Source organism: Columba livia, chromosome 2 (assembly GCF_036013475.1).
Source record: "Columba livia isolate bColLiv1 breed racing homer chromosome 2, bColLiv1.pat.W.v2, whole genome shotgun sequence".
NCBI classification, from domain to species: Eukaryota; Metazoa; Chordata; class Aves; order Columbiformes; family Columbidae; genus Columba; species Columba livia.
Window position 1 is genome coordinate 75,129,494 of NC_088603.1, and position 15,119 is coordinate 75,144,612.

The following is a 15,119-nucleotide window of genomic DNA, read 5'->3' on the forward strand; positions in this document are numbered from 1 at the left end:
CTCTTCCTTCTCTCCCTTTTCCTACACCCCCATTTCTTTGTCTCTCCTTCCGTATACATATATTACTCTCTTTCTCTCTCCCTTATGCCTTAGTTTTCCTTCCTTCTCTACCACTCGCTTTCGCTTTTGAACATATAAGGATAACACCATCTTTAAGCTCTGCTGTTGATTTCTGGTTAAATTTTATATTATAGCTACTGATGGTTGCCAATACACTGCTCGTAGTAGGACTTTCGTTGTTAATGTGTTGCTAAGTTCTGTTATACTTTTGCCAAGTCACCATTCGCTGTAACCAATATTCCAACAAGTACTTTTAGTAAAACTTTTAGTGAATTGGACCCTGGAGATGATTGTCTGTCATTCACTTCCCATAACCATGCAGAATTAACCCAGAGTTAACTCACACCTGGTCTCATCTGTTGAGTCAGGGCATGTGTCACATCTAGAGTTAACTCATCCCTCATCCCATCGGTTGGGACGGGACACCAGCATAATCATTTCAAGTTATATTTAATGCTAACTTTGCAAATGGTTGAGGCAGTTCCAAATACTGCCATGTGCCTCCTTTTGTAACTGCTTTTTAAGTGCTGTGATTGTAATTTGCAGTTCTGCACATGTGTCCCATCAGAACAGAGACTGCTTAACTCAGTGATTAACAGTAACAACCTTTTAAATTGGATAAACTGTAACCTAAAGAACCTTTTCTCCAAAGACTGTGAAACAGGAAATAACATCTCTAGAGGATTATCACATCAAGAGGCAATAAGAAAGATTTCCTTGTGTGATTCTTGTAGGTATTAGAGAGCTGAAGTAGTCCACCTTTTAAGACAAACACTCTTCTGTTTTTGAAGTTGTATCTCTTATGCATCACCTTGATATGTTTACTGAGGACACCTAGAGGACATATTTTAAAACTATATGGAAATAAAATAGCAAATTAAAAAAAATATAGTTATTTGATATGTCCTATGAAGATAAGCTCAAGGTAAGAATAGGAGCTGTAGGGTTTACCTTGCTTAAGCTCAAAATTGAAAAAAAAAAAAAAAAAATCTTAAGCTGTTTTGTGGCTTCATATATGGGTACATTAATTCTGGTTTTGAAAACAGGATCTAAATCTCAGTCTAAACCACTTCTGTCAGTAATCAGTACCCACTATATCCTATGTTTCAGGTTACGTGGCGCAGTAACCCAGAACAGACAATGATGTATTTAGTTTGCAATGCTTTTATTAGAATAAACAGAACAACCAACAATTAACATTCACAAAATCAATGGTAGGTCACTGGAATAAAGATGGGAAATCACATCAGTCAGGAAGATGTTGTATTTGGAGACGATGTTTTATGAAGAAATGGTAGACTTTCTCTATGCTCCCTTGAACAAGAGACACAGCCTTATATTACCTGCAGCATAACCAAGCTCAGATGCATTCCTGGAAGAAGAATGCTTTGCTAAAGTTTACAATTTCATCCGCAAGTTGTCAAAGTGTAAATTACAGAATGGTAGCCCAGCAAGTTCAATGGAAAGGACCAGGTTTATTCTGAAAGCTGGGTTAATTTCATATAAGTCCTATAGAGAAACTAATTTCTCAATAGTGGTGGAAGGATTTTTCTCAAAACTCAAAACACTGGTCCTGTCTCTCAAGTTATTCCATGACAATGGGAAATGTTCCTAAGCTACCTTCTGAAATTCTCATTCATTCCAGGATACACACCCTGAATATAAGTTGTGTGAGCAAAAATACCTACACCTAAAGATCTGAAAAGTCACGCATTTCTTCAATAACATCTCCCTAGATATTGAAGGTTTTCCACTTGAAGAAAATGTTGTAAAGATGAGATTATACTACAACACTACAGGAAGGGTGGGCTGTTTCTGAGGGGAAGGCAAGCATTATTTCCAGCTTTTCTTCTCCTCAGGGGGAACAATATTTACCAAAGAAGAGGATGATGTCAGTTGGATTGTGTTTAATCAAGAAAAGGAAAGGGCGGTCAGCCTTAAACTCTTCAAACTCAGAGGAACGTTTGATGTCTGCCGTTACCTCCTCTGAACCTGTGGCTTCAGTGCCCTCTTCATTAACTTCCATGTACGCCTTGTGGATGGCCTCAGATATCTTCAGGCTCTTTTGTGAAGAGATGCCAGACAAATCAGCAGAAGGGCTGAACAGGTCAGTCATACCCAAGGCCTTTAAGACAGCTGGGAGCTTAATTTTTTCCTCCATCTTCATGCGTGGAAGGTACACCTTCACTCTCTTCCTTTCCATCACATTAGGACTGGTCCACTCCTTCAGTTTTTCAAAGCTGATTTTGTCCTCAAGCTGCAAAGAGAGGCAGAGAATTACATGCCTGAGACAAGAATGCAATGGCCTTAAGAGATGAGTTTATACCACTTGTTACTATTTTTTTCCATTTACTTTGCACACACAATAGAACTGATACTTAACCTTAAATGCATTTGTTTATCCTGTATGCCTCCTCCTTACTACAGCCTATATATCATCTATCTTGGTGAAGTTCTCCAAAACTTTTTCATGTGAAAATTTCTTCATCAGATCAAGGCGGTTTTTTTTTTGTGAAAATACAGTTTTTGAAAATATCACATAAAATTGGCCCCAAACCTGTTCCTCCTGGAACATATTTTATTGATCCCTTCTCTCATCTTTTTTCCTTTAATACTACTTTTCTCATTTTCCTTAGTCGGCTCTTGGAATGCTCTCCTCATCACATCTTTTTTTATTTCTCTTTGGATAAACTTTTCTGTTTTCCAAACCATTGAGTGCTCTCCTGGAAGACTGAAAATACTCTAAATGAAAAAAAAAAAAAGTCCTGCTAGCATGCCTGTTTCTGGTATGTATGAAGAATACTGCACATAGCAATGTCCTCTTCTGTAGGGCTACAGCAGCACTAGACTCTTTGACCTTTGTTTTATCAGACTGACTCCAGGGCTCTCCTAAGAGGCTGGTCTCTGCCTGAGCACATGGTAGCACCCAGGCAGCTGTTGTGCTCCTGTCTGCCCAGCACAGCCCTGTTGGGGTGTAAATGGACAGCAAAGCTCTGACAGTAGACAGGTCCCACTGAAGTGACAACTCTGCCTGCCAGGGCCATACCTTTTCCAGGTCAGAGACGTCGTCAGGCAACAGCACCAACATGCTCAGCTCCCCGCTGGCATACGGAAGCTCCAGGATCTTAATTTTCTCTTCAGTTACCTCTGCCACTTTGAAGGTACTGTTCTGACACATCATTTGCACAGGTTTGGTTTCTTGCTGCAAAAACAAAAATGTGAGGTGATGTGACCAAGGGTATTTTTTTTCTTTAAGCAGGCAACTGCACAAGTCCTTTGAAAGAGACAGGGCTCAGTCTTCAAGCATGTTGCCTTTGAGGAAGAGCTGTATCTCCATTTTCATCTCTTATCTGCTGGCTTGCCCTGGTCAGACACAGCACTTGCAAACCTGACAGTGAGGGCCCCAGCTAAACCACATGGCCAATGACCACATCTTGTGTGTATCACCCAACCTACTGGCTGGGTGAGCCAACAGCCTGGATTCCTGGCCAGAAGCTGTGTCTGTGTCCCCCTACCTTTGTCACGCTGAAGGGAAATTCCCGAGTATCTTCTTCTTTAAATGCCGTCTTCCATATCCCTTTGAAGTAAACAGCATTCACAAGGACCAGAACAGTATTGAGATCAACAGAGTCTGGTTCAAGGAAATTTCGGATCTTTCCTTTAAGAAAGAAGCAGGACAGAGAATGTTAAGATACACCTGCTCTGGTGTGCACAAATGCCTACAGTGAAGGGCATTGGGGTGGGGGGCTTGATTTGTGGAGTTTTGTTTTCATAGCAATAAGGAACCTGCTCTTGCTTGACTCACTTTTTCTAGACATTATAAGGAAAGGAAGACAAGGGTATAGATTATAGTAGGTAGGGGAAAATATCTGCTACCCATTTTTTAGTCCTTACCATCTGACTCTTTCTCCACCCAGGAATTAATGAGCTGTTTGGCTTCCTCTGCAGCTGTTTTGAAGTTAACTTCTTCCAGCTCTGCTCTGTAGAATTTCTTTGCACACTTTAAGTATTCCTGTAAGCAGAAGGATTGCAGCTGTCACACTGACGAAAACTCGAAAATGTATGAATGTGAAGTGCAAGATTGTAAAATGAAGCAGAATGGTTAAAAGAACAGTGAACTTTTACCCCTATGTTTGAACATGTCAGTCACAGCTGCCTTCCTGTAACTGAATCTTCAAGCTGGACAAGAACTACCTCACATATTTAGGTCTAGTAGGGGTTTTTTGGATAGGATTCTGAGTTAAAATTTTGATTTATTTCATTTATTTTACTAAAACATTTTCAGTTTAACAAATATTTTTAAGGAAAAGCAATGTTTGTTTACTTCTCTTTGTGCTCATTTTTTATTTTCAATACTGTGTTCTTACATTCTCAGATTTCAAAACCAAAGCTTCTTTTCACTTGGAAGATTTTATATTTGGCTTTGAAAAAAACAAACAAACAAATTTGACAATTTCAGTCTTCATGCACTCAATTAATAAAATGTATTTAATTTCCCTTAAAAGTTACATTTTTCATTAAAAGCCATTTCCTAATGAATGAGAAGAAATCTTTGTTATCTCCTTATGGGGGCTGCAACATGGGTGTACTTTATGCTGTTATAATTTCTCCTGGCCTCCACCTAAAAGCCTCAGGAAGGTCCAGACTGGTCCTGAACCTGTTCCCTTCATGGCTCACAACCACCTCTTCATCAACAGACAGGGGGCTTATTGCAGGTGGTGCTTCTGTAGGGTAGAGTGGCAGGGGCCTTTATGGAGAATGTCATTGAGATGAGATCACAGCACAACTCACCTGTACAATGGGGTATGTTTTTTCAATATAGAGTTTATCAGCAATCTCGAGTGAGTATGAAGCATTTCTCCTGGCGATGTCTGAGAGGAGATCCTTGAGTGAATTGTGGATGTATTCAGAACTGCCACACTGAGGTGATGACAAGAATATAAGAATATATATTGTGTTAGCTTCTTCTTAGCTAGGAAATAAGACCCTAAAGGTTTGTCTCTATTAGTAAGAGTCAAGTTTCAGTGGAATCCTCCCCCACAGCCATGAGGCTGTCACCTTTGGGACAGCAGGTTCCCTGGTGATGGTACATTGAACCAACAAGTTCATCCTTTTCAAGATAAGTCCCCTAAAATGTGCTTTTTTAAAAGTGCAGTTCACAGTATCACAGTATGTTTGGGGTTGGAAGGGACCTCAAAAGATCATCTAGTCCAATCCCCCTGCTGGAGCAGGAACGCCTAGGTGAGGTCGCACAGGAACATGTCCAGGCGGGTTTTGAATGTCTCCGAAGAAGGAGACTCCACAACAGTTGTATTCCTGTTACTGATACTTTTGGGCTCTTCTCTCTCTGCCCAGCATATTTCTGCCCTGCGGTGGAGTCTCTCAGCTGCAATTCTGACTGCTGAACCCTGGTTCCAGGTGCTGGGTCCCTTTCACATGCTGCCCCCAGCAGCACTTGCCCGGGAAGGCATCCTAGTGCCCAAAGCATCCTGCCCCACACTGTCCCTTGTTCTGGTGCAAGGTGTGCAACCTGCCTTCCGTCCCTGGTTTTTAACAAATAGGTAGGTTGCACCCTCCCTCCTTCCTTCCCTCCCTCCACAGATCCATTTGGTTTGAGAGCATTGCCATAGTTTTTGACATGGCCTGAAACTACCAGGAGGAGAGGCAGAACAGTTCTAGTTTTGTTCCAAGGAGAAAATAAGACAGAAAGGTAAATCAAGTTATTTCTCTACCTGGGAGTCAATAGCGTCTCCAACTTCTGTAACATTATCGAAGTGAAGAACCTGCAAGAGAAAATGACAGTGGTAGTACATGACCAAAAATGATGTGAATTTGAGATTTACACGATGTTTGAGATAAAGATATTTGCTCAGAAAAAAAAAAAAGTGCTGAGAACATAGATGAACTAAAAATTTACAAGTGAGCTTGCAACTGCTTTATGCCTTCTGTTGCCCTTTGAGAAACCACTCTTTACTTAGATGGTTTTTTTTCTAGTGAATGCCTAGAAGTTGACTGAGTTACCTATAATGTGTTGCTAATAATAATTCCCTCTTCTCTCTTCCTGGGATTTTTCTTCTTTATATATATTTTTAAAATCTCCTCACATGATCTGGAAGATGTCATCATTTAAAAGAAAATCATATAATAAAATTTACTGACTGGTAATCCATTTTGTTATTGTCCTTGACATATTTTTCTTTTCTAAGTCAAAATTAACTGCCCCTTATAATGAAAATACGTTGTTTGGTTTTTTTTTTTTTCTGTTTCCCTAAATAACTGTCAATCCAGTTCTCCATTTTGTGACTTTCACTTATTTCTGGTTCATTAAAACACGTGAGAACCTCGTCAGTGGATGTTTTACTTGGAAAGAACAAGCACAAGCAGAGGTCACTTTGCACCCATGTGTTTAACTTACCTTCTCCATCTGAGACTGAGTGTTACCTCTTGCTCCCATATAGACCATGGCCAGGGCTGAAATGATGCTCAGGGGGGAATAGAAGACATTGTCGTTGGGATGCTGGACTCTCACCTCTTTATATACATCAAAACAGAATTCTGCATTTGCTACACTGATGGAGCCCATTGTGAAATCAGTGTTGTCTAAGGCAAACAGAAAGAGTGTGACTTATTATGATGAAATATATGAATTGTAATACAAGAAATTCAGTGCACTTGAACCCCTGAGCTTGTTGCACAGACTTTTTCAGCAAACAGAACCCATAAGCCTTCCTACTGAGCTTTAATGCTCCTGCATTTAAACAATTTCATCTTTTAATTCTAAATGAGAAACTAAAGGGATAAAAGAAGAAGGAAAAAAGCCTTTCATAACACATCACCAGCTTTTCAATGTGGAAGAATTAGTGAACAAATCTTTAGTTCATGCAAATAAATACTTAGACTTCATGCATGGCAGAATGTGAAACAGTAAAATAACACAAAACACACATGGAAAGGTGAAATGAGGTTCCTGCAGAGGCATCTTTTAATCATTCATTTCTTCGACTGATATTGAAGGTCATAAACATAAGTTTTCATCATAAACATAAGGTTTTATCAGTCTTATTGTAAGAGGCATATACTTTTTTAAATTGCAGATTTAAACTTAAATCATAATAGAAAGAAATGCTTACCTGATCAGGTTGCCCTATGAAGATAATAGTACAGCTGCTCAGCTGTACTTGTGGTAGACTTGCTGAATCCCTTAAAATATACCTTGCTGATTTTGGGACACGCCCCATGTTGCCTGTTCTCTGTTTACCAAAGAAAGTGATGGATGGAGCTCAATGTCACACATGCACTTTTACTTGGAGTAACTCCATTCTTTCCAAAAAAAAAAAAGCCTGAAAAAAAAGCCTGATGAAAGGATTTTAACCCAAAATTTTAACCTAAAATCTCCAGAATGGAAGATTTGTTCACCACATCATGTGAAACCTTGCAGAAAAGGAAAGAGCATGTTGAAATGGCTGAAGCAAAAATAATGATAAAAGCTATTCATTGGAACTTGACTAGCACGTATGATTTGGCTGTGGCAGCGAAAGTGCATCATGTTCAGTGAAAATAAATGAAAAATTGTGAAATTCAGTTTGCACAATGTCTTTGAAGAATTTTGAGTTAATTTCTTTAGTATTCCTCTGTAATGAGTAGGGACAGGCCAGATACCTCTTAAAATCACCATTCTGTGAACTCAAAACATTTGGTAAGATCAGCATATTCAGGACTGCTTGCTGTGGTATGCCCACAGCGTATTTATTGCAACTTTTTTCTCTCCTTTTGTTGGCTGGATTACCAATATCAGTAGTCTTTCTTCCCTCCAGAATCCATAGCTCTGGCTGAGGAATGGAGAAATTTCTGCTACCAAGGAAGTGAAAAAAAGCACATCCTTCAAATATTAGTTGCCAAATTAATAATATTGAAATAGATTATTCTGCAAAAACATGTGTGTAATTGTCTGGTGCCACTCACAGTCTGCATTGTAAAACACTACAGACACAGTGTTTCACAGAGCACAGTTTTTCAACTCGGAACAGTCTGTCTCAGGGAACTCAGACACAGTCACAGCCTATGCAGCACAACAGTGGAACAAAGCCATTAGTGAGCATATTGTGGGAATACAATTTAATTTCAAACGCAAATTCGGATCATCTATACAGAGAAGAATTATGGTGCTGAAGAAAGATGTGTTCAGAAAGACAGGTTGAGCAGAGAAGAAAGACAAGGCTTCTGTTGCTTTTTAAATCCAGATATCAGGATATTTAGAACCCAGACAGATGCTACCAGAAAAGGATTAGACCTTGCTGCTGAAATTGTGAATGGTGGTTTAAGATGAGTTGCTCTTTTCCTTCTCCACAGGTCACAGCACTAGATGCTAGGTTCAAAATGTGCCTTTTGTACACACAGAGACCATTCTGACAGACCTTCCACAAGTAACTTCATGACACATCAGGTGAACAAACCAGCTGAAGAAACATTCATGGTCTGCAGGACAGTCATAATATACAATAGCAAGCATAAAGTAGTCGCATAATTTCTTTGAAATAAAAGAATGAACAGACAATAAAAGAAACTACTTTGACCTCTTTATATGCCATGTGATTATAAAACAGAAATCCAAAGTCAATACACAAAATGCCTCTGAAATGGTCTAGAACACATTATGCTTTTGGAGAACAGAGGTGGACTCCTTAACCCTTTTAATTTTCTATGCCAGTGGAAAGACTCCAAATCATCCATCCCTTCCTACCTTATACAGTCCTTATTAATCTCATTTAGCTGAAGATGTCAGTGCAGTAATTACTGTGACAGGCTCAGTCTGGACTGGTGTACTTAAATACAACCAGTGCTTTACATAGAACAGTTTGTAGCGCAGACCAGTCTGCTACATCCTTTGCTATGCAGCAGCAATGCTTTTGAGGAAAGGTCATCATATTTGCGGCCCATGACTGCAAATCTATTGTAAAGAGAATGATCTGTTCTCTCACAGGAGGGGTACATAAATTGGGCACCACTGCTGTGAGTTCTGTTTAGCTGAAAATGGTATCACCACACCAGTGGAAAGACAGGTCAATGGGTGAATGTATCTGTACGTGGTGAATACCTTTAATTACACAACTAGGAATGCTCCCAAAACTGCAAACTGTTCCTGTGGCTGCTGCCCCTTCTGCCTTTCCTGCTGAAGACTGCTTTGTTTCTGTTCAAACAAGCTTTAACACTCATGGCCACTGTCCGTTGTTGTATACTTTATAGCTCAGAAGTCAAAGGATTAGCCAATATATTTTCCCCTGTCACTTCTAACTTTGGAGTATGCCTTGAATTTTCAAAGTGTCTAGCAGTTTGCTCCAGCTCATCATTGCGAGCCACCTTGACACTTGTGCACCTTCTACCGGAATCACATTTGGATCATCATAGAGAGCCTGTAACTAAGTAGAGACAAAGATGCCCAGTGAGTCAGTACAGTTATTTCATAACAGCAAATTCACAGTATTAATGTTGCTAGCAATGATATGGCTTTCAAAATACTTCTGAGTTAAATACATCCATTAATGAAAGGAATATTTTTGTTTTGCAGTACAGAAGGGGCAGCACACCCCTCCAGAAGCAAGTTAATACACCAACCAGGTTACTGGTGTTGTTAGCATTTCTATTTTTTATTGGTTGAATGAATGATGAATGTAAAGAGAGCTGCAGAAGCAGTAAAATAATTCTACAAGTAAGTAAAAATCTTGATCATGATCAGCCAACAGTGCAGAATTGTAAGAATATGACTTTATATCTGTAAGAATATGACTTTACACCCATGTCTCGCTGACTTTACGTCTGTCATGGAGTCTAGTCAGATTAAGCAAACCTTTCTGTAGTCAAAACTCTTCCTAGGATAAAAGATAATGAATTGACCTATCCAGCACAGCTGTGTAATGTAACACAAACACAAAAGGATGTGTTTTGCCACGTGTCCTTGTTTCAACAATGCTTGTCCCAAGAAAGAGGTCAGCTGAGGCTCTACTGTCCTTTGCTCTGCCAGGCATTTCATTGTGGAGCTGTCCCTAAACCAACAGACGCTTGGGCATTTGAGCCTTTCCAAAAGGCTATGAAGTCCAGGTCAGCTCACAGACCAAAGCCTCTGCTCCAATCACAACAATCCACACAGAACTCAAGATTTTGTTCTCACCCACGTTGCTGCTCTTTTGCCAGTAGGAAGGAGCACATTTATTGTTTCATGTTTGTCTTGCTCTGAGTGACTGCCAGTGATTGTTTAGTTGCCATTGCAGGCCTTGGTGCTGTAACTATCAATGATGATTTGTCTCTCAGTTGTCCTGTAGGGCTGTGTTCTTTCCTAAAGTCGAAGAAAAGGATGTGTCGGGCCAAGCTCCTTCGGACAGGAGCTCATACCCACCTAGCACCTTTCTGCAGCAGTGTTGTGCCACTCTGAAGAGACAGACGTGGTTGTCTACAGTGCTGCCTTGATAATTCACTGGCTGTGACAGATGTGCATACCTCAGTGTTGGTATAGTGGATTTCTCCAGTGACATGATTTTCAGAAGGCTCCTGTCTTATTCACAAGTCTCTCACACTTACTCACTGCATTCGCTTAGCAGTGCACACAGCATCCAGGGTGTGCTTGCTATACAGGTTCTGGACCAGAACACACAGCAGTCTCTTTATTAGTTACCACAGCATATGTGAAGTCCTTTATTCATCCCTCAAGTCCCTGGGATCAGTCAAGAGCAAGGGAGAGGCTGTGGATGGTCTTACCTCACCGGGTCCTAAGGAGGCAGCATGGTAACCAGCCCCTTACACCCAGCATGCAGTCAACATGGGGCAGTCAACATGGCTTCACCAAAGGGAAGTCGTGCTTAACCAACCTCATTGACTTTTATGAGGACATAACAAGATGGATGGATGATGGCAGAGCGGTGGACGTGGTCTACCTTGATTTCAGTAAAGCATTTGACACAGTCTCCCACAGCATCCTTACAGCTAAACTGAGGGAGTGCGGTCTGGATGACCAGGTAGTGAGGTGGACTGTGAACTGGCTGAAGGGAAGAAGCCAGAGACTCATGGTCAATGGGGTGGAGTCTAGTTGGAGGCCTGTATCTAGTGGAGTGCCTCAGGGTCAGTACTGGGACCAGTATTATTCAATATATTCATCAACGATTTGGATGAGGGAATAGAGTGTACTATGAGCAAGTTTGCTGCTGACACGAAACTAGGAGGAGTGACTGACATGCCAGAAGGCTGTGCTGCCATCCAGCGAGATCTGGACAGGCTGGAGAGTTGGGTGGGGAAAACTTTAATGAAATATAACAAGGGCAAGTGTAGAGTCTTGCATCTCGGTAGGAACAAGCCCAGGTTCCAGTATAAGTTGGAGAATGACCTATTAAAGAGCAGTGTAAGGTAAAGGGACCTGGGGGTCCTGGTGGACAGCAGGATGACCATGAGCCAGCATTATGCCCTAGTGGCCAGGAAGGCCAATGGTACCTGGGGTGTATTAGAAGGGAGATGGTTAGTAGGTCAAGAGAGGTTCTCCTTCCCCTCTACTCTGCCCTGGTGAGACCACATCTGGAATATGGTGTCCAGTTCTAGACGCCTTAGTTCAAGAAGGACAGGAAACTGCTGGAGAGAGTCCAGCACAGGGCAACAAAGATGATTAAGGGAGTGGAGCATCTCCCTTATGAGGAAAGGCTGAGGGAGCTGGGTCTCTTTAGTTTGGAGGAGACTGAGGGGTGACCTCATTAATGTTTATAAATATATAGAGGGTGAGTGTCATGAGGATTAAGCCAGGCTCTTCTCAGTGACAAACAATGATAGGACAAGGAGTAATGGGTTCAAACTGGAACACAAGAGGTTCCACTTAAATTTGAGAAGAAACTTCTTCACAGTAAGGGTAACAGAACACTGGAAAAGGCTGCCCAGGGAGGTTGTGGAGTCTCCTCTGGAGACATTCAAAACCCACCTGCATGCCTTCCTGTGTAGCCTCATCTGGGTGTTCCTGCTCCGGCAGGGGGATTGGACTAGATGATCTTTTGAGGTCCCTTCCAATCCCTAACATTCTGTGATTCTGTGAAGGTGCAGGACAGGTGGACACTGGCATGGGATCAACTAGTTTACTGGTTGTGCCATATGGGAGCTTAGTTACCAGAGTCTCTCTCTGCAGAGAAGACTGCTCATGACAGCCCGGGACTAGCACTGCTCGTGTCACCATGCCTTTCACTTTACCTCCCACCTCTCACTGGAAGCCTGCCTAGCATATCAGTTACCTTGGCACATGCTCTGGGGAAAAATAACATTTTTGTTTTGCACAAAATAGGATAAACTAATCTCTTGGTTTGTTACAACACAGACATCTTTCCATGTAGCCTTCCTCTTCTCTGACTAATAGCCTACTGAGATTCTTAATAATATTGCTGGCATGTTTCCTGCCTCCCCTACAGGAAAAGACTGCTGCAGAAAAGAGGGATAAAGGCTGCTGCTGCACAAAGTTCCATGCCATCATGTCAGCTTTGCAGAAAAGAACAGAGGGTCCTGGCAGGCACCAAGTTGACCATTCACCCTTGTGGCAAAGAAAGTCAACAGCACCATGGGCTGCATTAGAAAAAACATTACCAGCAGGCAAAGGGAGGTTATCCTTCCCCTCTGCTCAGTGCTGGTGAGACTGCAGATGGAGCACTGTGTCTGGCTCTGGGCTTTCTGTTACAAAAGAGATGTCGATGTACTAGACTAGGACCAGAGGAGATCCACAAAGGTGATGAAGAGATTAAAGCATCTGTCATGAGAGGAGAGGCTCAGAGAGATGAGACTTGTTATCCTGGAGAGGAGAAAGTGCAATGGAGATCTTATCCATGTGCATAACTTACTTGATGGGAGGGTGAAAAGAAGATGGAGGCAGACTTCCTCCAGTGAACAAGCAAGAGGGAATGGGCACAACTTGAAGTAACATAAATTCCATTTAAACATAAGAAAATACATTTGTTTTGGGGAGAGAGGTAAAACCAGGCTGCACAGAGAGGCTGAGGAGTCTCCAAACTTGGAAATATTCAAAATCCAGCAGGACATGGTCCTGAGCAACCTGCTGTAGCTGACCCTGTCTGAAGGGGGGACCTTGGAACAGGCAATTGGCAGAGGTCACTTCCAATCTCAGCTGTTCTGTGATTTTGTGTTACATGTAGAGGAAGATCTCAAAGGACATGGAGACAGTGGGGTCTTTGCACACTAATGTGCCAACAAAGTACTGTGGTATAGATGACATACTTGGATTGGGAGCACATGGCAAATCCCACAAAGGAGTACTGTTCCCATGTTGTATGGGGAGGAACATCTCATACTGAGAGGCCCTTGAACCTCTCTTTGAACTTTCTGGAGGTGTGTTAGCTGCACCAAGACATGCAGAAGGTTTCAGATCTTGCCTTGCCCCGCATGTGTTACCTGCCAAGCTTTCCATGTGATGCTGCACAGCAGTCTGTCAGAAACATGGGGTCTCAATTCTTCAGAAAACAAAAATGCCAGAAGCCATTGGAAGGCTATCACAAAAATGCCAGTAGCAACAAGGAGGTTTTCAAGGCTTATTTTTGTATTTTTCAAATAGAAATCTCTGGAGTATTTTAATATTGTTATAATTTTGGCCCTTTGGTTGGTTGTTTTGTTTTAAAGCAAATAGACTCAGCTGCCTATTAGCATGAGAATGAGAACCATGCCTGGGAAATGAAACCTGCCAGGTGCAAGTGCAGAGGTGCTGAGGCAGAGCACAGGGTTCAGCTGTGCTGCGGGAGCACCTGCACCTTGCTACTCCCTGCTTGCTCAGTGGGTGAGGGGACAGAAGGGCTGGACCACAGACCCCATCTCTCTAGCTGCTTCTCCCAAATCTCCCCAGGGTTCTGGAGATCTCAGAGGCCATGGCAGGCATTCATTATCCCACTGGCCACGTCCGCCACCCCTTCACAGGCAATAATTTTCAACTGCTCTGTGCCTCCTACCAGGACCAGGTCTTAGTCATTGGAACTTTGTTGCAGGTTTAGTTCAGCATCACTGAATTTGCAGTTTTTGCTGCCTCCTGTTTTCACTTTTGGGAAAGGGGAAGCTTTGTAGATGCTTTTAAGCCTCTTATCTTCTTTGCTTTTTTCCCACTCCTTCATTTTAACCTTTGTTGTCGCCCAGGAAACAACATTGGTTACTGAGGCATATCTTTGTACTTTAAGCACTTTCCAGTTTAATAATCATAGGAAGCCTAGTTTGCAAATGTAACCCTTTTCAAGTCTTCTTATTGTTTAAGTGTACTGGCTTTTAAATTTAACGGACTGAAACAAATGCTTCTGGCTACAAGAGGTGCAAAAGGTGAATAAACTGCTTATTATAAACCTTAAGACACTGAAATTTCACATCTCTTGGAACTGTTCACACCACTGCTTTCATGTCTAAAGAAGCAAAATGAAATTATACTTGGTAAAATAGCTGGTTTTACTACTGAAAGACAACTGAGTCTGTATCACAAAGATTCTCATGACAGTCAAATAATGTCAATGTCAGACCTGTAGCACCAGCTGCTTTCCTCTACAGATCTGCTTTTTATCACACCACACTATGTGCTAATGTGGAAATAACCAACATTAATGACAGAGTTCCTCCTCTCAAGACTCTCAACGGGGAAATGTTTTGCCTAGTGGTTGTCAATCTAGTTATTCTTTCTTATTCCTTTTGAGTTACATGATTTTCAGATTTCCTCTTCTAAAATGGTAGAGCTGCTGCAATAGTAGTTCCTTTAAATATTTGCTAGACTTATTGTCAGTGCATCTTTAATACCCTTTGAAATTTTATTGAAAAATACATAAGAGTAAATTAGTATTCCATTGGGCTATTTCTTGGTAACCTTTAATAAAGAAAGAAATCAAACTCTAGATGTGTGCATTTATGCATTTCATAAATCCCTAGATAACTTCATATCTGCATGCTTTATTCATTCTAAAACAGGATTTTGTACTAAATCCCGTTTTACTCACAACAGTTACCCATGTAATGATATATTTAAGGGTCTGTGGTCCATAAAATTGATATAATCTTCATGACAAGCA

At 41.4% G+C, this 15,119-nt stretch overlaps 1 protein-coding gene across 1 annotated transcript; it reads right to left on the bottom strand.

The window, feature by feature from the left end:
* Window positions 1-1,618: 1,618 nt before the first annotated feature.
* On the bottom strand, window positions 1,619-7,339 carry LOC102093759 (ovalbumin-related protein Y). The gene is made up of 8 exons (XM_005509738.3): window positions 7,191-7,339; window positions 6,476-6,660; window positions 5,793-5,843; window positions 4,852-4,980; window positions 3,955-4,072; window positions 3,576-3,718; window positions 3,107-3,262; window positions 1,619-2,317 (listed from the first exon to the last, which is right to left on the bottom strand). Exons 2-8 carry the CDS (start codon window positions 6,641-6,643, stop codon window positions 1,916-1,918), a joined length of 1,167 nt encoding a protein of 388 aa, XP_005509795.1. The 5' UTR covers window positions 6,644-6,660; window positions 7,191-7,339; the 3' UTR covers window positions 1,619-1,915.
* Window positions 7,340-15,119: the final 7,780 nt, after the last annotated feature.

Excerpts from the sequence above, each read along its gene's own strand:
- LOC102093759 (XM_005509738.3), bottom strand. The coding sequence starts at position 6,643 with ATGGGCTCCATCAGTGTAGCAAATGCAGAATTCTGTTTTGATGTATAT. Across the intron at positions 5,844-6,475 it reads CTCAGTCTCAGATGGAGAAG|GTTCTTCACTTCGATAATGT; the intron begins GTAAGTTAAACA and ends TTTCTCTTGCAG. Across the intron at positions 3,263-3,575 it reads TTCCCTTCAGCGTGACAAAG|CAAGAAACCAAACCTGTGCA; the intron begins GTAGGGGGACAC and ends TTGTTTTTGCAG.